The sequence below is a fragment of the Lethenteron reissneri genome, chromosome 62 (genome assembly GCF_015708825.2).
Source record: "Lethenteron reissneri isolate LAM-NWPU_2019-01 chromosome 62, ASM1570882v1, whole genome shotgun sequence".
NCBI lineage: Eukaryota > Metazoa > Chordata > Hyperoartia > Petromyzontiformes > Petromyzontidae > Lethenteron > Lethenteron reissneri.
The window spans coordinates 572,967-596,469 of NC_083840.1; the positions used below are offsets into that span (position 1 = coordinate 572,967).

Below are 23,503 nucleotides of genomic sequence, written 5' to 3' on the forward strand. Positions count from 1 at the left end.
CCTGTCGCTTTTTATCAGCCAGCCTGAACACCTCCTCTGTCAGCCAGGGTGTCTGGGGAGGGCTGGACCGCGTACCCAACGCAGCAATTGCAGCTGCACGAGTCACAGTCCTAAACCTCGCCCATTTACCCTCGACATCAGGAGGAGTGGGGGACGATGCCAACCCCAGCCGCAAGCGATTATGAAATTCTCGCTTGCAACTTTCATCAGCAAACTGAGACCAGGTCACTTTAGGTTGGAATGGGGTCCTGGGTGTACACCCACCACCGGAGTGGAAGAATGGCAGGCGCATCTTACAGATGACTAGCCGATGGTCAGAGGGCAGATCAGCTCAACGGTAGGTCCTGGTGTCAAGGACATGGGATCGCATCCGCGGTCAGTCACTATGTAGTCCAGCAGATGTTCTTGCTTGGACTCGACATGCATCTATGATGTTGTGTGGATGCGCCATTGCCGGAAGAACGTGTTGGTAATTACAAGCCCATGGGCTGCACTAAAATCTAACAGCCTCCTACCGTTGTTATTGAGCTGATCTGGCCCATGCCCTCCAATCATTCCAGACCAGGTGCCAGCATCATGACCAACTCGGGCATTGAAGTCACCCAACAAGATGACTCTATCCCGAGTGGCCACTTAGCCAGCACCTGTGACAGGAGGTCATAGAAGGCATCCGACTCATCGGCTCTGCCTGCATCCCTCCACGGATGTTCGTCTTCGGTGGGGGGCATACGTAACCACGACCACCACTCCTCGCCTCCGGTTGATGGGGAGGTGAGCTCACAAAAGCCTGGGGCTTACAGCTTCCCAAACATCACCGCCACGCTCCCACACCCCCTTAATTATTTTGTTCAGAAGAAGAGCCACTGTCTACTCCTCATGGTCACTGGCGCCAGAGTCAGTCCACCAGACCTCCTGAAAGCCACAGAGATCCAGCCAGTACCGGGCGAGCTCCCGATAGAGGAGTGGCAGCCTCTCCTCTGCAGTGAGCTTTCGAACATTCCACATAATTACACTCATACAGTGACACACATACTCACAGTGATACTCACATATACAAAACAAAACCCGTACAGTAAGGTCTCGACATTCGGGAGGGTTAGGTTCTTGAAAACATGCGCGAAAGTAGAATTCACAAATATAGGTAGGATTATGTTTATATAGGAAAAATGTGATTTGCTTTCTGTGTCCGACTGAACGTAAAGGAGAAATTAATACTCTTTGGTTCTTTCGGTGAAGTCACGTAGGTAGAAAAATTATAGATCACGACGTTTTGATCGCAACACAAGCAATCGTCATCAGGTGGAACAACCACAGCACCTGGAATGGTATATTCTACAAACAAAATGAGGGTACCCCAATGGGTTCTCCCTTATCGCCAGTGGTAGCGAATGTTTTCATGGAGAAATTTGAGACAGATGCCATCCAGACATTCACCCTATGTCCTTCCTTGTGGAAGAGATACGTAGATGACACGTTCGTCATCTGGCCACATGGCCTGCCAGCACTGAACCAATTTCTCAACCACATCAATTCCATACACCCATCTATCAAATTCACCATGGAAGTGGAAAAGGATGGCAAGCTACCATTCCTGGATGTTTGATCGAGAAGAGACCTGATGGCTCGTTGGGGACACTCTATCGACAGGAAAGCCACCCAAACGGATGCCTATCTAAAGCCTGACTCCCACCACCATCCAGCCCAGAAGAATTCCCTCATCAAAACACTACACCATAGGGCCCATTGCATCTCCGACCAGCATCACCTAGCCAGAGAGTAGGAGCACGTACACCAAGCTCTCAGGATGAACGGATACTCGGACCATACAATCCACAAAGCTGTCTCCCCAGACATGGGGAGACAATCATCTGAGGATCCAACCAAAACCATCACTTTGCCATACATAGCAGGGGTTACCAAAAAGATTTCCAAAATCTTAAACAAACACAAGATCCAGGTTCGTTTCCACACAGTACACAAAATCCGTGATTTGATCCCATCTGTAAAGGATGTGATTCCTGATATGCAATACCCGGGTGTCTACAAACTGAGTTGTGGCTGTGGCAGCAGTTACATTGGGGAAACGAAACGACATGTCTCGGACCGCATTCCCGAACACAAGGCAGATCTGAAACACGGGAGGACCAATATCTCTGCCGTTGCTGATCATTGTTTTAACGCAGTGGGCTCACACGAAATTGACTTTTCCAAGACGAAGGTATTCTGCAAACCCACCGGCTATTATCAGAGATTTGTTCATGAAGCCATCCAGATATATAGACAGACACAACTTCAACCGAGAAAATGGATACAAACTGAGCAATCATTGGAAGGATGTTATTAACCAGGTAAAGGCTTAACTGACTGTGCTTCCATCCTACCTGCCCATGTCAGCTGTTATTTACGAATCTCTGTGTGTTTTTCTATCTCTCTGTGCATTTCTTTCCAATCTCTACTCCAGTGACCCGGGTGCTGCTGCGGGGTCCACTTTCTGCCCCGCCTCCTCCCCCGCCCCTTCTCTCTCCCCCCCTACTGCAGTGGTCTATATAACCTCGTGCCAAGGCAGATCTCTCGCCTACTTCAGCAGTTTTTTCTTGCTGTGGTTGTCCCACCTGATGACGATTGCTGGTGTTGTGATCGAAACGTCGTGATCTATTATTTTTCTACCTACGTGACTTAACCGAAAGAACCAAAGAGTATGGGGATGATAATGTTCGAGTGTCAGACTGTGGTGTTACTCAGCCACCGGGTTAGGGAGAAACTGCAGCTAATAATGGAGAAACGTCACAGGCAGAGAGTGGCAGAAGGCATAGAGCGACTGAGTCAAACAGTTGTAAGAAATGCCTCGGATACAAATGTACATTGTTGGGGCTTCTGGGGATATATAAGGAGGGTATTTTAAGTGGCAAAAACCCAGGGAAGTAGGTTGCTGACCGATATGACTCAAATTAGCTGGGGGAAATCAATAAGTGTGAGAAAGGAGCATAGGGAAATGTAGAGCTTATGGGGGTGTTGGACGAGAGACTGAGAGCTGTGCTGACCAAGATGCTGGCAGTCGCAGGCAGCGGGACTGAAAAAGACCGATAGCGTTAGCTATAGCTTTAGTGTGCAGGTTGTGATCTGCATTGGCACTTACCAGAGTTGAGTGAGTGGAATGGAACATTTTATGAAAAGTGGGCACAAAGACATAACAATTTAGTTATATTAAAAACAGAAGCACAGCAAGATAGGGTCATGCCGACCTAAGTTACGACAAAGAAGCACACACACGTTAACTTTGTACTTAAGGGTCGCTGTGCACGCATCTTAATAATTAACTATAACCACTGTCACATATAGCATAAACCGACAGCTGCACCGTTCTAATTGGCATGCATTTGTATACTATTGGTCAACTGTCATCAAGCTGTAATTGCTGCCACGTCCAAATGCAAGCTTCAACTCGCATTATTGGCCAGCTGCAAACGCATACCAGACTGGTGGGCCGTGAGTGGGATACATTGATTGATGGAATGGTTTTAAGGGTTCAAAGCCTTGAAAATCTAAGCACACACGGAGGCTCAGTTAGAGATGGTTGGAAGATTGAGAGTTTGATTGTTTAATAGCTAAACATCGGTTGAGAAGGTTCGATCAAAGCTTGGGATGGGTATATAAGGCATCGAGAGGGAGGAAACAGAGGTGGGTGAGCTCTCGTGTGTCTAAAGCCTCGAGTATGCATTGCCACAGTGGAGTCCTCCTTTACACTTTTAGTTTATTATGTTGTTAGTCTTTATTTTATTGCGTATAGTTGTACTCTAAATATGTTTGGGAAATTAATTTAGTCCTGCATACTGGATTCCAGCTATCACTACTACGTGTCTGCTGTGAAGTACAATCTCGTTTAATGACCATCCACCTCAGAAATGTGGACACAAGGCACTTACAACACACTTACAGTGTACACAAACACATAGCATATACTCACACATGCCACATACACGTGTAGTGACTTATTACGTCACTACCGTGTTGAGTCTGTACACACACATGACGTCACTACTTTGGGGAAATAGGAATGACGTCACGGCCAGGTCGGGGAGTGTGGAGGCTGTCGATCAGTGCCACGGGGGTTGTGTCAGGCCGTGGCACTCTGTGTGAACCCAGCCGGACACGTGACCGAATCAATGTGGGGGCCCCAGGGGGACCTTGGGGGTCGTGTGGCCAGAAGCAGAGCTTTCTCGAGGGTTCGAGAAGGGGGGCGTGGTCTGGGTGTGGCCTGGCCACGCCGAGGCGCATATAAGCGGCCTCCGCACTTGGTGCGGGGCTGCTCGGGTCCAGGATGAAGACGCCTCATGAAGAGTGAAGAGACGCCTCAAGTCAGCGTGGCCAAGCAGTAGCCCTCCTGGCTTGGCCACGCCAGTTGTTACCCGAGTGTCGAGTGTTAGCGAGGTTAAGTCGGTGGTCACCACCCTATGTGTAGTGTAATTACAGGTGTGTTAATAAATAGTGTTGCCTCCCTACGAGAGTGTGTGCGCCTCTATCGAACCATTACACACGTACTGTACACTCAATGAGTCTCCCAGATCATTCTACGCTTTGCACATCAATGAGTCGGCTTGCAACCCCCGTGCGGGAAAGGAAAATCAGGGTGCTGGGTTTATAGATAAAAGCGTTAACCACTATACTACCGCTTTCCACACTGTATAGAAACAGGCACTCGGTCCTCACCGTAGCCCGACTATCTGCCCGCAGAAGATGCCCAGGGTGAGGAAGATGGATGTGCTCATAGCGAGGGCTCCTCTCTGGTGCTGTGGGGCGCACTCGCTCAGGTACATGGGCTGCAGGCTCAGGCCCACTCCTGGATAACCCACATCAGCAGCAACAACATCATGAATAGCAGCAATAGCATTAGTAACAGAAAAAGTTATTTGTCGCAGTAATAGCATCAGTAAAAGCAGCAATTGGCATGCATAATAGCATACGCTTTAGAGGATGTCGAAGAAAATCCTCACAATCAAAACAGTAAACTTGGCTCAAGTACATCCAGCCGTTAGAATTTTATAGGAAACCTCCCATTGGCTCCTCACAGTACTACGGGATTGGCTGAGAGGTTCGAATCTACACGTGTAAGTAGATAAGGTTATAGAATTGGGGGGTGGGGGCATGAGCTTATATTGGTTGGCACTGTACGTAGCCAACAGTGTTAATCGGAGGTGCGGGGAAGGACAACAAACTAAACACAAAAAGTTGTTTTACAGAAATTAGTTTTCAATCTAGTTTTAAAAGTACATAGCTCCACTATCTTTCTAATATGGGAAGGAAGAGCATTTCAGACAGCCACAAAAGGGCGCGATGCAGTGACCATCTTTGTTCGATGGCTTGCCAAAAGCCGCTGTGAGGATGACCGGAATTTGCGTGATGGTTTATGTTCCTTGACAATATCAACAAGGTATTATGGTTCATTTGTGGCAAGCACTTTGTGTAATGCGACCTTATAATGTAGTCGTTCAGTAACCGGAAGCCAATGCAGCTCAGAAAACACTGGACGGCCAAGTGAATAGTGGAGTCAGAGCTGTCCCTACAGTGCAGGAGACCCTTGAATATCACGCGGTTTACGTTCTTGGAAAGTGCCGTGAAAGCGGCTGGCACAAGGGCCAGCTGTTCAGCACACCTAAGCTGCCTGATCCTAGTCTGTGGCCTGCTGCCATCTCAAATTGACCTGCTCCTAGTTTGTGGGCTCCTGCAACCTCCAGTCTGTGGTGATTGCTGCTGCGAGCTGTTGTGACCGCTAATTTGACTGTCCACTTGGACAGCGCACTAACAGCCAGGCCTGCTCTTTGTTGTCAGCTTTGTTGGACATCTGGTCGACATCCACTCTATTTGCCCCAATGGACTAAAATGCTGAGGTACACTCACTCCGGTATGCTTTCACTTAAACATAACATTTGCAAAAAAGTATTGGACTTGGACATATTGCATAATTATGATTTACTGTGGCGCCATAAGTACATTCATAGGGGTTTTGGTGGAAATTACTCCCGGTCTGAAAATACTGGAAACTGGATCAAATCCTTCTGGTCTAATATACGCCATTCAACACGTCATACAGAGGCATTGATCAGAAGTCTATACGTTACCTTTCCCCTCTACATTATGCCAATGCTACTCCTATACAAATCCGTCCGGTAACACACATAGCCAGCAATAGAAGACACGGACAGTATGAACTATCTTGTGGTGGTGGTGTTAATGTAAGTAATCGAATCTATGTTCCACTAAATGTCGCTCCCTCGCAGAGCCTGAGTAGCCCTATAAAAATGAATTGGCACTATTCAATGTCTGTTCACTCAGCAATAAATCACTCGTCATAATGACCTCATTACGGAACGTAAGCTAGATAGCATATTTTTAACAGAGACTTGGTTAAATAATGATGGGCCCGCCGTGCTGATTGAAGATACCTCCACGTGCTATAGCCTCTCATATCAGACTGCACAATTTGTAAAGCTATCACCCCAACAGTTGGGAAAGAGCCATCTGAGGACCAAATCCACACCATCACCCTTGCCATACATAGCAGGGGTCACCAAAAAGATATCCAAAATCATGAGCAAACATACGATCCAGGTTCGATTTAACACAGTACATACAATTCGTGATCTGATCCCATCTGTGAAGGATGCGATCCCTGACACGCAATACCCTGTCGTATACAAACTAAGCTGTGTCTGCTGCAGAAGTTACATTGGGGAAACTAAGCGATATGTCTCGAACCGTGTTTGTGAACATAAGGCAGATCTGAAACACTGTAGGACCAATACCTCGGCCATGGCTGATCATTGTTTTAATGCGGTGGGCTCACACGGAATTGATTTCTCTATGACGAAGGTACTTTGCAAACCCACTGGCTATCAACAAAGATTTGTTCATGAAGCCATCCACATATACAAACACAGACACCTTCATTTGAGAAGATGGGCATAAACTGAGTAATCATTGGAATAACGCTATCAACCAGTTTGTCATAACTGGCTGTGATGTTCCCATCCTACCACCTTCCGATGTTAGTTGATATTTTCGGCTCTCTGATTCTACATTAACAGGTACAATTTCCCGCACTAACACAGCCACCTCGCTCGCCGAGCTCGACGTTGCTGCTCTGCGATCTTCCATTAACATGCTAATCTCTCACATTAACATAGCCACCTCCGCGCCCTGGTCATGAACGTCGCCCTCCGATATTACATTAGTAAGCTAATTTCTCACATTAACACTAGTCCTGCTCACTTCGTTTATAACCCTTGGGCTACACCCATATAAAATATTTAAAGCAGTCTGCCTCAGCAGTTTTCCCCCTCTTTTTTCTTTCTGATGACGAACGCTTGTGTTGCGATCAAAACGTCATAATATTTCGTTATTTTCTTTGATTCTATCTCCGTGACTTTACCGAAAAATCCAAATAATATGAATTCCTGCAGTCACGAAAGCTTTAAGCCAAGATTTAATCAGAAGGGGGCGTATCTGGGTTAAAGGTAAAAGGTGAGGTTAGTCGCGAAGCTCCGGGAACCTGCTCGAAGGTATTGGAAGGGGGCGTGGCCATAGGAGGGGCCGAACCATGCCGAGAGGTATATAAGGGGGATGGAACCGAAGGTTCAGGGTTGTTGCAGGGTACCAGGTCCTGGCTGCGTCGCTACTCCCATCGCCGTCATCGGCACGCTAGTCAGTCAGCTGTATGGTTGGATGTAGGCGATGGGACTATGTAGAGAGGTCGGCTGTGCGTAGCTAAAGTAGAGACGTATTTTATATTACCCAGTGTTGTGCCCAGTGAGAGGAGACGTATATATATGTATCGGCCTGTGTTGTGCCCAGTGTGAGAATACGTGTCTCGGAAGTCGCTCATTATATAATAATGCGAGTTGTGAGGAGCGGTAGTGTAGCGGTTAGTGCGCTGCGTTATGAGCATGGTGACCTGGGCTCGATTTTCGCTCACGGTTAACACCAGTGACGATTATTTGACCCCGTCCTGGGCCTTCCCTAGGTCGACTCAACCTCAAATGAGTACCTGGTGCAATGTGTAAACATCGCCACTAGGGAGACAAAGGTGGCCAGGCATGGTGTTGGCCACCCACCCGCTCGTGTGCTATGCCAGCCTTTATAGGTGCTCGCTAACAGCACTTACCCCAAGTCTGTTAAGGCTATATGGGGGATCTTTGTGTTTTTATGTATGCGAGTGGGGACCGGTAGTGCTACGGTTAGCGCACTGTGCTACGAATCCCGAAACCCGAGTTTGATTCCCGCTCACGCCAAACCCCAGTGATGATTGTCTGAATCGGTTTTGGGCCTCCCATAGGTCGACGCAGCCTCAAATGAGGACCTGGTGTGCTGTAGTGGCCTTCATAGGTGCTCGATAACAGCAATGGTCCCAAAAGTCTGTTAATATATTTCGCTTTAAAGCTTACGTGACTTCAGGGATTCATATTATTGTTTTTTTTTGTAAAGTCACATAGAAGGGAAATAATACAATAATAAAAATACAATTCTCACGACGTTTCGATTGCAACACAAGCGTCCGTCTGAACAACCGCTAGTCGCTGCCCGTGGTGCTAACGTTAAAATAAACGCCACTTTTTTCAAAAAAATTATTGTTGTGGTTTTCACACCTGATGATGATTGCTTGTGTTGCAATCAAAACGTCGTGAGAATTTTATTTTTATTTTTATTATTTCCCTTCTACGTGACTTTACCGAAAGAACCAAGAAGTCTGTTAATAGGCTATATTGGGGGTCTTTATCTGCAAGATGCTTGCACGGCAAAGGTTGAGGTGCCACTGCCTCGCGTCCATCGCCGGGCCTGCCCTGCACCATGGTATCAGCCAATGATACAGTACTTCTGGTTACACTATACCCGCGAAAGGCTAAAACTAACCCTAACGATAGCTAAATTGGTATACAAAGAGGTTACTGGCAATAGCCAACCGACGACCTGGGAAGCTATAGGCTGATATCACTCCTGGGCAAGACCTATAAACTCCTGAAATGCATCATCCTCCAGAGAATCAGCCTTATCGAGTCAGTGATCCCTGAAGAACAAGGGATTCTGGCCTGGATGCAGCTGCTGTGACAAAAGTTTTGGGCCTTCGGACACACATCGAAGCTGGATTCCATAAAAAATTGAAGACCGGCACAGACTTTGTGGACTTGTCATGCGCCTACAACACAGACCCAAAGAATATTAATTCCTGCAGTCACGAAAGCTTTAAGTCAAGATTTAACCGCCTCTACGGGGAGGGTTTCTACACAACTATTCAATTTTTTAAGGCTCATCTGATCGAGTCACTCACATTTCTAAAGAGATGCCGCAACACTAAGGTAATACCGATCGCCATTACATTGACATCTCTACATCTGATTGGGAACATGTAGATAACATGACAGCCTCTTCAGCTGCCTCAATCTCAGCTAAATGCAAAGATAATCAAATTTCCAAGTTCCCACGCTGCTGACATTTGGGCTACGCCCATTTTAAACCTTTATAAACAGTTTGCTTTAGAAGCTCCTTTTCCTGATGATGACCGCTTGTGTTGCGACCGAAACGTCATAGTTTTTGCTATATTTCTTTGAACCTATCTACATAAATTCTAGATTTGAAGCTTTCGTGACTGCAAGGATTCAAATTCTTAGGTTTTTTCGGTAAAGTCACGTAGGTAAAACATTAAAATTAATAAAAGTAAAATAAAAAAAAATCACGACGTTTCGGAGGCAACACAAGCTTCCGTCTTCAGGTAGAACCGTCACAGCCACGACAGCTGTATCAAGTAAATGATACAGCTGTCGTGGCTGTGACGGTTCCACCTGAAGACGGAAGCTTTGACAAAGGCAATGCCACTGCCATCATGGACAACATAGAATACAACAACAAGATTCAGGAACTACTTAACGATGGCAGCTATACAAAAATAAAAAGAGACCCCATCAACAGCCTCGTCTCCAAAACCAACAAAATCATTTCTGCTTCAACCGCATTAATTGATCACACCAAACAGTTCTCGTTGAAACCTTCTGCAATGAGGCCACCAAGAGTGTACGGCTTGCCAAAGATACATAAAGAAGATACACCTCTTCGTCCCATTGTCTCTACTATCAACTCCCCCACCTACAAACTGGCTCGTTTTTTGTCTGAAATCCTACGGCCTTTCACTGGAAAAACCACCTCTGCGGTACTAAACTCTACTGACCTGGTATCGACAATCAAGGGGATTTCCCTGTCCCCAGACGACTTGCTTGTCAGTTTTGATGTGGTTTCCTTGTTCGCCAAGGTTCCTGTGTCTGACACCATCGCAATCATTGAAGACTTGGTTAATCAAGGACTGAATACTGGGGTACCCCCCCTGGTGAGACACTGCTTAACTAATACATACTTCACCTGGAATAGAACTTTCTACAAGCAAACTGAGGGCACCCCAATGGACTCCCCCCTATCTCCGGTTGTAGCCAACATTTTCATGGAGAAATTTGAGACTGACGCCATCCAGACTGCCACTCTACACCCGACCTTATGGAAGAGGTACGTAGATGACACTTTTGTCATCTGGCCACATGGCCGGCCTGCTCTAGAACAATTTCTCGACCACATCAATTCCATACACCCAGCCATCAGATTCACCATGGAAGTCGAAAAAGATGGCAAGCTACCCTTTTTGGATGTCCTAATTAAAAGGAGACCTGGTGGTTCAATGATCAATTTTGTCTACAGGAAAGCCACTCATATGGATGCCTACCTAAAACCGGATTCCCACCACCATCCATCCCAGAAGAACTCCCTCATCAAGACTCTATACCATAGAGCCCAATGCATCTCCGACCAGGAACACATTGCCAGTGAACTCAAACACGTACGCCAAGCTCTTAAGGCTAGTGGTTACTCCGACTACACAATCCGTAAAGCCATCACTCCAACCATCAAGAAGGATCCTGTTGAGGAGCCTTTCAAAACCATTACCTTGCCCTACATTGCTGGGGTCACAAAAAAGATCTCCAAAATCCTGATTAAACACAAGATTCAGGTCCGATTCAACACAGTACATAAAATCCGTGATCTGGTCCCGTCTGTAAAAGACGTGGTTCCAGACATACAGTACCCTGGCGTCTACAAACTAAGTTGCCTCTGTGGACATGTCTCGGACCGCATCTGTGAACATAAAGCCGACCTGAAACACGGTAGGTCAAACACCTCAGCCATGGCAGATCACTGTTACAATTCAGTGGGCTCACATGACATTGACTTCTCCAAGACAGAGGTTCTCTGCAAGCCATCTGGCTACCATGAGAGATTCGTTCAGGAGGCGATCCACATATCCAAACACAGAGACTATTTCAACCGAGAAGATGGATTCTGGCTCAGCAATCATTGGAAGGACGTAATAAACCATTTCGGATCTTAACTGCTTGTTGTTCACGTTTACGGTGACTTTCAGACCGCAGTCCACTCACTGGCATTAACTGTGTATCTTGTGTTCTCCACAGGGAATGGATTATTTGCTCCGCTGCGGGTCTCCTGCCACCGCTCTCCCATTCACATGTTTCATTGCTTCTACATACTATTTACATTCCCTCCCTTTGTTAATGCTACCCCCTGCCCCCTCCCTTTGGTGCTGCTGATCTTGCATAATGCATGGGCATAATATGACTTTGAAACCCCCCCGCCCACTTCCTACGCATTTCCAATGAATATGCTAAATTCCTCTTGATATGCACATTCTTTTGTTAAGGCGCTCTTCTTCCACCTCCAACCCAGCTTATATATAAGCTCCTAGCTTGGCAGTGTCTCATTCTTCACCTGAAGACGGTTGCTTGCGTTGTAGCCGAAACGTCGTGAGGATTATTTTATTATGTTTTATTTTTATTATTTTATTACTTCCCTTCTACGTGACTTTACCGAAAAAAACAAGAAGATGAATATTATCAAATACATTCTACAGGCAGCATATATTTACGTGGCAAATGCGGCCACATGCTGACTAATTGAATTGAATGTCATAATGAGTGTCTTGGCGATATTATATATTGAGTTAGAATTCGTATATAAGTCAGAACCATGAGTGATGTGGAGAAGCAGTGGAGCAAGATGTCCTTCCTCTGACGGCTGTTGCAAGCCTTTGTCAAAGCATGAATACAATTTGTCACTGTTCATAAGAGGTTTTTTTGGGTTACATGTCTTCGCTAGCGCTCCTCAAAAGATAGATTCAAAGGTACAATAACAGGTACCTCATATCCTCTGCATACTCGTAGATCCTGATTGGCTCACATTGACGACATCAGATTTACCCCATCTATTTAAAATCGAAACAGGAGGAATTCGCTACAATTCTAGCTATCACTTGATGAGGCTGATTGTAATTACCGGTGAAATGTCATACTCGAATTGTAAATGTTGTGGGTTTACTCTCCAACACACCGGTGTTTTGAACTAGTAACTAATTGACATGTTTTGTTTGCGTGACAAACTTTACTAATTGCCTTTGTCAGGTGGTGGCGGGTTTAATGACACCCGCCACCACCTATTGGGTGGAGGGAGGGTGGGATGGCGGCGCTAATTAATTGCAGACGATATGGACATGAAGTTGAGTTCCATTTTTCATCTCCGCATTGTGGCTATGAACCCAGCTACCAGGGTTTGATTCCAAGCCTTGTCTAACATGAGTGGCGAGTGATATTTGAACCTGAGGTTCTGCATGGCCCCTGCTGCTTTCTCCACCCACTAACATCTACTACCCTTCACACAACATAAATACCAGGTACCTGCAAGCACTGTGGTTCTCCATGCGTGGTAAGTGTTGCATTTGATGTTTTATTACTTTAATTTAAAATTTTAATTTGTATTTCTCACGTTAAGAAAGTTGTTCAAGAGTGGAAACATTTGGGGCTGAAACGTAGCTCTGGTTTTAACATGGGAGTCTAAGAGAAAATGATGATCGCTTCACAAGTTTTCGCTTGCCGAGTTATTTTCAAAGAAAGTATCTCGTTCATTAAGCGAGACACGCCTATAATAGCAGTTTTAGCCATAGTACTGGTAACAAAAGCAGTAGCATCGTATAAATGTCAAACATGGTTAAAACTCAAAGTGATGTTCTGCTGAAATGAGCATTGAGGCATTGCTGCTCATCTGCTGACAGCCTTGCCTAACCAGGGGTTGTAAATTCCACATCCAGATGGAGGTGGGTCTTTTCATATGAAAACCATTCTTGACCTTCCCCACAAAGTGGTACAAAATCAATATCAGAATATTTATTTATCCTAGAGAAATCCAATGAGATAAAAGCGTTTTTCACAGATGTCCAGTAGGGGCAGGTACGTGCGTTAAAGCAAACAATACAAAAGATGGTCGTAGTGCAAAGTACAAGAAAGGTTAACAAATCACCCAAACACATCAAAATACAACTACACTATCCGCATCTTACCAGGAAAATCCCACTGAGGTATTAACTTATTTTTAGAAGTAACCTGACTATCACAAATGATAGCTGAACAAAGTGGCTATCATTGGGAGTTATTGTCGTCTATAGTGTATATGTAGTGACATAAGAAGGGAGGGGCTGCTGGGGGCTCTGGGACCCTGGGCGGGCCAGGCGCTTAAGCCTCTTGGCGCCAGGCGTTGGGTTCCCAGGCGCTTAAGCCTCTTGGCGCCAGGCGTTGGGTTCCCAGGCGCTTAAGCCCCTTGGCGCCGCCAAAGGGGAGGGGCTGTGTGTGCTCTGTGGGATATCTGGGGGCGCACACGGCCCCATCCCTCGTTGGGGACTAGGCATAAAAGGTGAGCTCCCTGGACGATCAGGGCCAGTTGTAGCTCAAGACCCAAGACCCACGACCAGCCATCTGAAGACCCTGGGATGTTGTGAGAGCGAGTGGTGGGGCTCTGGAACTCCCGACTCTACGACCTTGTGAGGGCGAGTTCCAGAGCGTAGCCAGAGTAGAGTATCTAGGCTGTGTACCTAGGCTGTAACAGAGTATCAGGAGTGTTGGAGAGTTGGAGAGTTGGAGTGTTGGATTGTAATAAAGAATTTACCTCTACAAGTGTCTCCGGAACCCGTTACATATAGGTGTATGCACTGATAGCAGTGGTTAGTGTAGTGGTTAGTACACTGCGCTAGCAGTGTACTAACCACTACAGCAGTGTACTAACCGGAGTTCCATTCCTGCCCATATATAATAATAGCAGTGAGGATTTGAACCGGTCATGGGCCTTCTCTAGGTGGACTGAGCCAAAAATGAGTACCTGACATGGTGTGTAAACATCACTGGGGAAACAAACGCAACCGGGCGTAGTGTTATCCATCCAGCTCCTCACTAACAGCTAACAGCACTTGCCCCAGAAGTCTGATCAGGCTTTAGGGGGTCTTTGTCGTGTGTGCATATATACAGTATATGTACGTATATATTTATATCTGGATCTGCTTCATGCTGTTGATGATGATCTCACCCACCGCAGTTGACCCCGATGAGGAAACGGCCGATGATGAGGAGCTCGAATGAGGAGGAGACGTCGCTCACCCCCATGAGGATAGAGGCGAGGATCGCGAACGCATTGTTAGCGAGGAGACCGCACTTCCTGATCACACAAAAACAAGGATAACCCCGTGTCACCCCTCAAAAGCTGTTGGGGCAAGTGCTGTTCGCGAGCCTCTCTCATCTCTTTTTACATCCCCCCTCATGCGCTTCGTTCACAATTTTCTCCCCGCCTCTCTCTCTGTCCCTCCTTCTCCCTCTGCCCAATCTCGTTTTCAATCTTCCTCCCTCCTTACACCCTACCGCTGGAATAAACTTCCCCTGTACCTTATAAGCAGTCCCAATCCTTAACCTCCATCCGTTCCTCTCTTAAAGCCTCACCTCTTCTCCATTGCCCAGTCACTTCTTCTTCCCTCCCCTAGCCCTTCTACTCCATGACATCCCTCTCCTGTAGCCCTTTCGTGACCCAAAGTGCCCTCTGTTATGGTCACTCATTCCATGGCCCTTGCGCTGCCCTTACCATCTAAATTACTCTAATATTGTACCGCTTTTAAACTATGTAAAGCGCCTTGAGCTAAGGCGCTCTATACATATGTAATGTAGTAACTTGGCAGGAGATGACTTAACGGGTAGCACACTTTTATTAACACCAAACTTATTTACACGTATGGCCAACTGTAGCCTAAGCTGCGCGGTTCCCCCGGCTACACACCCACGGGCTCTTCCGCCCCGTAGCTTCTCGGGAACCCACCCCGGCTGGGGTATGAGTCTCGACCCCTGGGTCCCACAGCCTCGCCCCACATGGACGTCAGACCGCGGGTCCCACAGTCTCGCCTCTGAGCCGCACAGGGCCCCGGCCCTTACAAGGACAGCGGGACTAGGGGTCTCAGGGCCCTATCTCTCCAACTCCGTCTTCGATCTTCACTGGTTAACAACTCCTCGAGTGCTCCCGCGCGTCCCCCTTTATAGTCCTCCGCTGCCGGGGAGGCGGAGCCCATGCGGACGTTGCTGAGAGCACCCACCCCAGTTGACCAATCACCACGCGCTGCCCCACGATCCTTTTTCCCATCTTGTGTCAGCGCACACAACCACGCACCACGCGCTGCCACGTGATCCATCACTGTCAGCGCGCATCACCACTATACCACGCGATGTAGCCACACCCGGCGCGCTCACACACGCGCCCCCCTTGTCAGCGCGTACCGCCACTACATCACCCCCTACCACATAGCTCGCAGCCGGCCCGGCTGCTAAGAAAAAATTTTTCCTCCCCGTGTGTGCCCCGTAACACCAACAATAACCACAACAACACAACAACATAACACAACACAACACAACAAGAACTCCGCAAGCCCGTACGAATCAGAACACGCCACCGTAACAACAAGAACAATATGTACAAACCGGCGAGTGACAACAATAAACTATGTACAAAAATGACCCGTGCAGCGTCCCTTCATTTCCGACCGCCCCTTGAACGGGACATTAGACCGGGCTGAAGGGGAACGCAGCGAAGAGATGCAACCCCGGGCCCCCCCTTTTTTTTTTTTTCAGGAAAAGTGTCGCGTCTTAGCACGAGTCCGCCTGGCCGGTCCGTCGTACGGCACCAGACGCGGTTGACCGTCAGGTGGCGCCGGCAGTCCAGGAAGGCACGGGGCAGGCATCGGTCCGAGACACCTGGGAGTGGGTCAGGCGGAGACACGTGAGGATCAGACTGCGACACATCCCTCCCCGAGTCGACGGCCACATCACACGCTCGGTCGTCACGGCACAAAGAGAGGCCATGTGGTGCCGCGAAAGGTTTCAGACGGGAGGGGTGTACGTACCAACGGCGTTTTCCCCATTTAATCTGAACACACTGGGGTCGCGCAATACGCACGACTTCCACAGGTCCCCTCCATGGTCTCAACAATTTAGGGGACGTAGCCAACGGTGCATGTGGGCAGTGCAGCCAGGCCTTATCGCCTGGTTTCCAATCGTGCGTATACACCTTTCATGCATGCAATCTTTCGTTAGCGATCTGGCGAGATCTCGAATTCAACCTCGCAGCCTCCCGTGCTTCAGCCAGTTTGGCGATATTAAATTTGATGTGATCGGCCAATTTAGACTTCACACGTGGCTGGGAAATCCCCAGTTGGGCATCCATGGGCGGATCGGCCTCTCGCCCATACATGAGAAAAAATGGGGAAAAACCCGTCGCCGCATGGGGTGCCATTCGATAGGCCGCGAGGACCCCCGGTACCTGTAAGTCCCAGTCAACCTGATCGTCACAGACCTGTTGGCACAACATAGAAGTAATCGTCCTGTGGAGACGTTCAACCATTCCATCAGTCTGTGGGTGGTACGGGGAGGTACGCACTTTTTTCGTACCCAACAGGTCGCACACCTCGCGCAACAAAACGCTCGAAAAATGTTTTCCCTGGTCAGTTAACAAGCGTTCGGGGGCACCTTTGTCCAAAACATAGCCCTGGACAAAGGCGTCCGCCACTGCCGCAGCCGACTGGTTGGCGAGCGGCCATGCCATGGGCCATCGGGTGAAGTATTCTACGCCAACTAGCAGGTACTTGTCACCCCTCGGTGTAACGGGAAAGGGCCCCAAGATGTCGAGCGCGACCAGTTCGTTCGTGCGCGAAACCTGGATGGACTGTAGCGGTGGATTAGCCGCTACCGGCGGCGGTTTTCTTTGAGCGCATCCCACACACCCCTTGAGGATGTTCGCCACGTCGCTCCCCATACCCAGCCAATAATAGTCCCGCTGGAGTAGGGCGAGCGTTTTATGAAATCCCAAATGCAGGAGTCGTTCGTGAGCAGCCAGAACGACCCTACCCCGCATAGCAGATGGCACAACGAGCACATGATGCCGGGACATATTGTCCCACTTCATCAGGAGGCCCTGTCTGACCACCCAGGAGCCGACCCCCGTCTCCCCCACCCCGGGACCCTCCGCCTTCCGACGCAACGTGAGTAGGGAGCTGTCAGCCATTTGGAGACGGCCCCACTCAATAAGAGGCAACGCGAGTAACGAGCCCCCGCACGCGGGAGCGGCAGGTACGTCGACCTGTGGAGCGTCAGTGGCGGCGAGCAGAACTTCCGCGGGGATGGCGACAGGGGGTTTACACCGCGCCGATCCCAGACGACATGCGCATTCCGAGCCAGTCGACAACCGCGACAAGGCATCCGCATTCGAGTGCCGCAATCCCTTACGGTAAATGGTCGTGAATTGGTAGTCTTGGAGGACCTCCAACCATCGGGATAACTGACCGGAGGGTTGCGCAACCCGCATTGCGTACTGGAGCGCCACGTGGTCCGTACGAACAGTAAAATGACGGCCGTAGAGATACGGCCTGAATTGCTGGATAAAAAAACGATCGCTAGCAATTCACGACGTGTCACACAGTAGCGCTGTTCCGCAGGTGACAAAACTCTGCTACCGTAGGCGACCACCTGTTCGACACCCCCGACCACCTGCAAGAGCACTCCCCCGATACCCGTGTTACTGGCATCCGTGTCAAGCAGGAACGGTTGCGTGAAATCGGGGTAACACAAGGGAGGAGCCCGCACTAAGGCGTCCCGAAGGGAGCAGAACGCAGCCTCCTCCTCTGGCCCCCAGTGAAACCTTACCCCTTTAGCCGTCAAAGCATGTAGGGGCCTGGCTATGGTGGCAAATTTTTCAACAAAACGGCGGTAGTAGGAGGCAAACCCTATGAAGCTGCGGACCTCAGTGACTGAGGTTGGCGTTGGCCACGAGCTGACGCAGTGCGTCTTAGCAGGATCTGTAGAGATCCCTGAACGGCCAACGATATGCCCCAAGTACCTCACCGATTCCCGAAGCAGGTGACATTTAGCTGGTTTAAATTTTAATTTTGCGGAACGCATCCTGAGGAACACCCCCCTCAATCGTTGGAGGTGCTCCTCGAAAGTCCAGCTGAAAACGACGATGTCATCGAGGTAAATCAAGCAGGTGTCCCATTGGAGTCCTGACAAAACCAATTCCATGAGCCTCTGGAACGTGGCGGGAGCGGAATGTAGCCCCATGGGCAATCGATTAAATTGAAATAGGCCTCCTGGTGTCCGGAAAGCGGTCTTTGGTTTCGATTCCTCATCGAGGGGCAATTGCCAAAATCCCGAAAGCAGGTCAAGCGTCAAAAAAAACCGTGCCCCCGCCAAGGCATCTAGCGACTCATCCATCCTGGGGAGTGGATACGCGTCGGCCATCGAGATTTTATTTAGGCGGCGGAAGTCCACACAAAACCGCAAGGACCCGTCCTGTTTTTTAACAAGGACGATGGGAGCACCCCATGGACTGGAAGAGGGCGAAATGATGTCGGCAGCCAGCATGTCATTAACAGCCGACTGCACATGCTCCTTCTCGGCTGGGCTCAGCTGGAAGGGATTCTGCCGAATTGGGGCCGCATCACCCGTCGCTATGTGGTGGCGCAACAGGTCCGTGCAGCCAATATCGTACTTGTGTCTGCTAAACACATCAGCGAATTCGAGTAGCAGGCCCCTCAACGCTCCCAACTGCACACTAGACAGGTTACTAGACCCATCACACAACGAGTCCAAACATTCTGTATCCTCGTCTGATGGAGGGTGCGGATCGAGGTTAGAATCCACATGTGCAACGAGCTGCTCATCCATGGGTAACGGCGCCGCGTGAGCAAGCACAGTGCCCTGTGTAATAACAGCTGGTCGCGACCCCGTGTTCAGAACCATAACGAATGGATTCCTGTCCGCCCGCACCATGGTCTGAGCTACCGCTAAATCGAGGCCCCCAACAGCTCTGTTTGACGGCCCCAACAGAACACCCTGTTCCGCCGCATCCACCCCGAAGGGTTTCCGCAACCGAAGGGGTACCAGCATCTGCGATCCCGGGGGTACTCGCATAGTCTGAGTTGCCAGCGCCTGGACCGTTGCACAAACCGTGCGTGTTTTGGTAGGACTTGCCAAAAATGCAATACGCCGACCCGATGGAAGCTCAATACAGGCCTGATCGACGAGAATTTTAATGGGCATTTTAGCCAGAAAGTCCGTACCCAGTAAACAAGGAACTGCCAGGGACGATGAAACCAAAATAGGACCCGCCAATTTAATATCTCCAATACAAATTGTCGCCCGAATCTGTCCGACAATTCCCAAAGAGCCCCCGTTCGCCGCGTAACATGGTACGTCCACCGGGAGTAGGGATCGACATTGGACGGGGAGGATGTTATAAATAAGGTCCGAAATGATAGTGGCCGACGCACCTGTGTCCACCAGCACCCGGACCTCAACCCCGTCAATAAATCCCGTTACTACGGACGACCCGGCTGATGCAGCCACTATCCTGTGGGCCAACTCAGACCATTTTACTGCTCCCAGGCCGTGTACGAACTCCCCTCGCCGAACCGAATCCCCGGCCCCAATGCGCGGTCCCTCCACCGCGAAGCGGCGACCCGAATGTGCCGTGTATGTGGACCGAGCGTGTGTGGTGCCGCGACTTGCCGGGGGTAGCTGGGACGACTTTGGCCCTTGTTCGTCGTCTGGACGTGGTCCCGTGGCGCGCTGACGCGGGGCCCGGCACCCGGCCGCGACGTGACCCCGAAGGCCGCAGTTGTAACACATGACGAGAGACGTCACAGGTTTCGGTTGCTCCAGCTTGAGGGACGATCGCATGAGCGAACGACCTCCCGATCTCCACTCCCCCGGTCTCGCCACGGTGAAGGCCTCCTCCCGAGCTGGAACAGTCTGAGGCTCGGCGATCATCGAGGCAGGTGTCGCGATCCCCGCCGATGCACAGACGACCGTCCGCTTGCGCTTGAGGACCTCGTGTGCATGGATACTTGTAGCAACCCCCAAGGAGCAGATGTCCATTTCGTCAGCCGTATTGATGGGGACCCCCAGGTCGTGGGCCAACGCCAGCAGCTGCTCTGTCACCATGGCGTCCTTCCCCTCCTCGTCCATGCGGGGAAAGGCGGCATCCGCCAGGGCAGCGACGTGCGGTAGGCGAGCGTAGTTTCCCCGTCCACTTTACGCCGTTCGTAAAACTGGTGGCGACAGGTCGAGGGCGGTCCAAACACCTTGGCCATGAGGTGTAGCGCGGCCTGGAGCATGGAGCGGGACGATCTTGGGGCGGATGTGAAGGCCGCGAGTGCGTCGTCGTCCAGCGTCGCCGGCAGCGCACGTAAGGCGGTGGCGTCGGACCACCCCGACATTTCTTGATGTGCGAGAAACCTTCGCTGGAAGGCCCCCCAGTCGCCCCCCTCAGCCTTGAACGCAGTCAGCGCGGGAAGTCTTTGTTGGAAGACTTGGTCGTCCTCCTCCGATGGATGATTTTCCCGCGCGCCGCTGTGGTTGAAGAGAATGGCGGCTCCCTCGGCAGGTGCATGGTGGAGACTTTTGGCGCGCGCTGATGACGCGGGCTGTGTAGAGTGGAGGTCCCCGACCACGTGGTGTCCACGCTTCCCGCCAATCGATGGTGGATCATCAAAATTGGCGCCAACTTCAAAATTTGAGGCGCGGAGCGCATTCTGGCGGGATCCTTCGGGCCGCGCTCCCTCCTCCAGCCTCGTCGTCGTCCTCCCGCCTCCAGAAGCGGTGATTTCCGCCAAAATAGAAGCGGCGGCGAGCAGCAACTCCGCCAGGCGGGAGTGTGCATCCCGGAGGCCGGTGTCGGACCCGAGCGGAGCGTCGGGTATCGCCGCGAGGTGCTGCGGCGTCGGCATCTCCTAGTCCTCCCCTCCCGAGGCTTGTAGTTCCGGTACGTCGTAGTCGTCTTCCCGATCTCGCTCGTGGGTACGGGTAGTCTTCCTAGTATCCATCCTTTTGAAGACAGGTTTACTTTTGACGCCAGTTGTAATGTAGTACCTTGGCGGGAAACGACTTAACGGGTAGCACACTTTTATTAACACCAAACTTATTTACACGTATGGCCAACTGTAGCCTAAGCTGCGCGGTTCCCCCAGCTACACACCCACGGGCTCTTCCGCCCCGTAGCTTCTCGGGAACCCACCCCGGCTGGGGTATGAGTCTCGACCCCTGGGTCCCACAGCCTCACCCCACATGGACGTCAGACCGCGGGTCCCACAGTCTCGCCTCTGAGCCACACAGGGCCCCGGCCCTTACAAGGACAGCGGGACTAGGGGTCTCAGGGCCCTTTCTCTCCAACTCCGTCTTCGATCTTCACTGGTTAACAACTCCTCGAGTGCTCCCGCGCGTCCCCCTTTATAGTCCTCCGCTCCCGGAGAGGCGGAGCCCATGCGGACGTCGCTGAGAGCACCCACTCCAGTTTACCAATCACCACGCGCTGCCCCACGATCCTTTTTTTCATCTTGTGTCAGCGCACACAACCACGCACCACGCGCTGCCACGTGATCCATCACTGTCAGCGCGCGTCACCACTATACCACGCGATGTAGCCACACCCGGCGCGCTCACACACGCGCCCCCCTTGTCAGCGCGTACCGCTACTACACATATAAAATAAGATAAACACCTATAAAGGCCGGCACAGACTCACACTCGGCTGTCTTTAACTCCCCAGTGCTTATGTTCACATGCAATGCACCAGTTACTCATTAAAGGTTGAGTCGTCCGAAGCGCTTCCCAAGGACCGGTTCAGATATCACTCGTCAATGAGGTTAGCCATGGCCAGGATTTAAACTCAGGCCGTCAGATTCATTGCGCATGGGTGGGTGGGTGAGTCAGAGTATGAAACAGTGGGTGAATGAAGAGTGAGTGGGTAAATGGGTGAATGGGTAAGTATATGGGTGGGAAACAATGAGCTAGTGAGTGTGTGAGTGAGGGCATGGGTGTATGCCTGTATGTATATATGTGTGCGTGTGTTTGTGTTGGGAGCGGTAGGGTAGCGGTTAGTGGGCAGTGGTAGGGTAGCGGTAAGCATGCTGCACTACCTGGTGAAGTGTGTAATCGTCGCCACTGGGGAGATAAAGCCACCCATCCCCTCGTGGGACGTTCCGGTTTTCATAGGTGTTCGCTAACAACACTTGCCCCAACAGTCTGTTAAGGCTATACGGGAGATCTTTGTCTTTGTTATTATGTGTGAGCATTTAAATGCGCGCGAGTATGGGTGAGTGTGTGTGAACGAGTGGCTAGGTGAGTGGGTGAGTGATTGAGTGCACACACTGAATGTGTGTGTACGTGTACGTTTACCTGCCAAGTCGCTGAGCCATGGGCCCCGCGAGAATGGCCCCCGCGAGTCCCCCCACGGCGAACACGGACGCAATGATGGACCAGATCAGTGTGAGCACGGAACTGCTCACGGGGTGCCCATAGCGCGACTCCCACGTGCTGTTAATGAAACCCTGCACCACCTGCGACACCCACATACACAGCTGTGTGTTATGAGGCGTCATTACTAAGCAGCCATGCTCAAGCCACTGCTGGATGAATGCATCCGCCAAGCCACCCGCCATGTATTATAATCCGCAGATGCAGCAATCCGTATAATACCAGCACGTGATTTCATCACTCCATCTCCACACTACATGTACTTTGGATGCGTTCCATTCCTTGGCTACGACTCCGTGATAATTATTGACCATCGTCCATAATCCCTTCTATATGTAATGCGAGCAAGGATTGAGGGGGGGCGGAGTTTGGGTCACGTGGGGAGTGGGTGGAGTTAGGGTCACGTGGGAGAGAGGATTTAGGGAGAGAACCGGAAGGGGAAGGGGGAGTTGAGACGGAGTGAAACAGGAGGAGGCCACGCTGGGCAGGACGGAGAGAGTGGCGCGGTCGCCACGCAGTGGGAGACGTCGACATCGTTAGCCATCGGTGTCAGACGCAGAGAGCTAGCGGCTGTGGGAGGCTAGCTGTATATGGGGCAGCAGTGAAGCTAGAGAGCGGAGCAGCGGTGTGGCTGCAAGGCGGAGCAGCAGGGAGACTGCCTAACAGAGCAGCAGGGAGACTGCATATCGGAGCAGCCGAGGGGCTGTGGAGAGGTCGTCGAGAGGAACGCGGGTCTGAGCGAGGACGCCGTGGTATCGAGATTCTACGAACCCAATAAAGAACAACGGAGATCGACA

At 50.4% G+C, this 23,503-nt stretch overlaps 1 protein-coding gene across 3 annotated transcripts in view; it reads right to left on the reverse strand.

The window, feature by feature from the left end:
* The window catches only part of LOC133358597 (solute carrier family 2, facilitated glucose transporter member 5-like), a 65,777-nt gene that overhangs the window by 35,265 nt on the left and 7,009 nt on the right, over positions 1–23,503 (reverse strand). For 2 of the 3 annotated variants that reach the window (XM_061576965.1, XM_061576966.1), the window contains exons 4-6: positions 22,629–22,789; positions 14,456–14,580; positions 4,708–4,837 (exon numbers count right to left, since the gene is read on the reverse strand). In XM_061576965.1, the coding sequence (XP_061432949.1) occupies positions 4,708–4,837; positions 14,456–14,580; positions 22,629–22,789 (416 nt within the window). The remainder of the gene's footprint in view (positions 1–4,707; positions 4,838–14,455; positions 14,581–22,628; positions 22,790–23,503) is intronic. The other variant, XM_061576967.1, reaches the window with a different exon arrangement.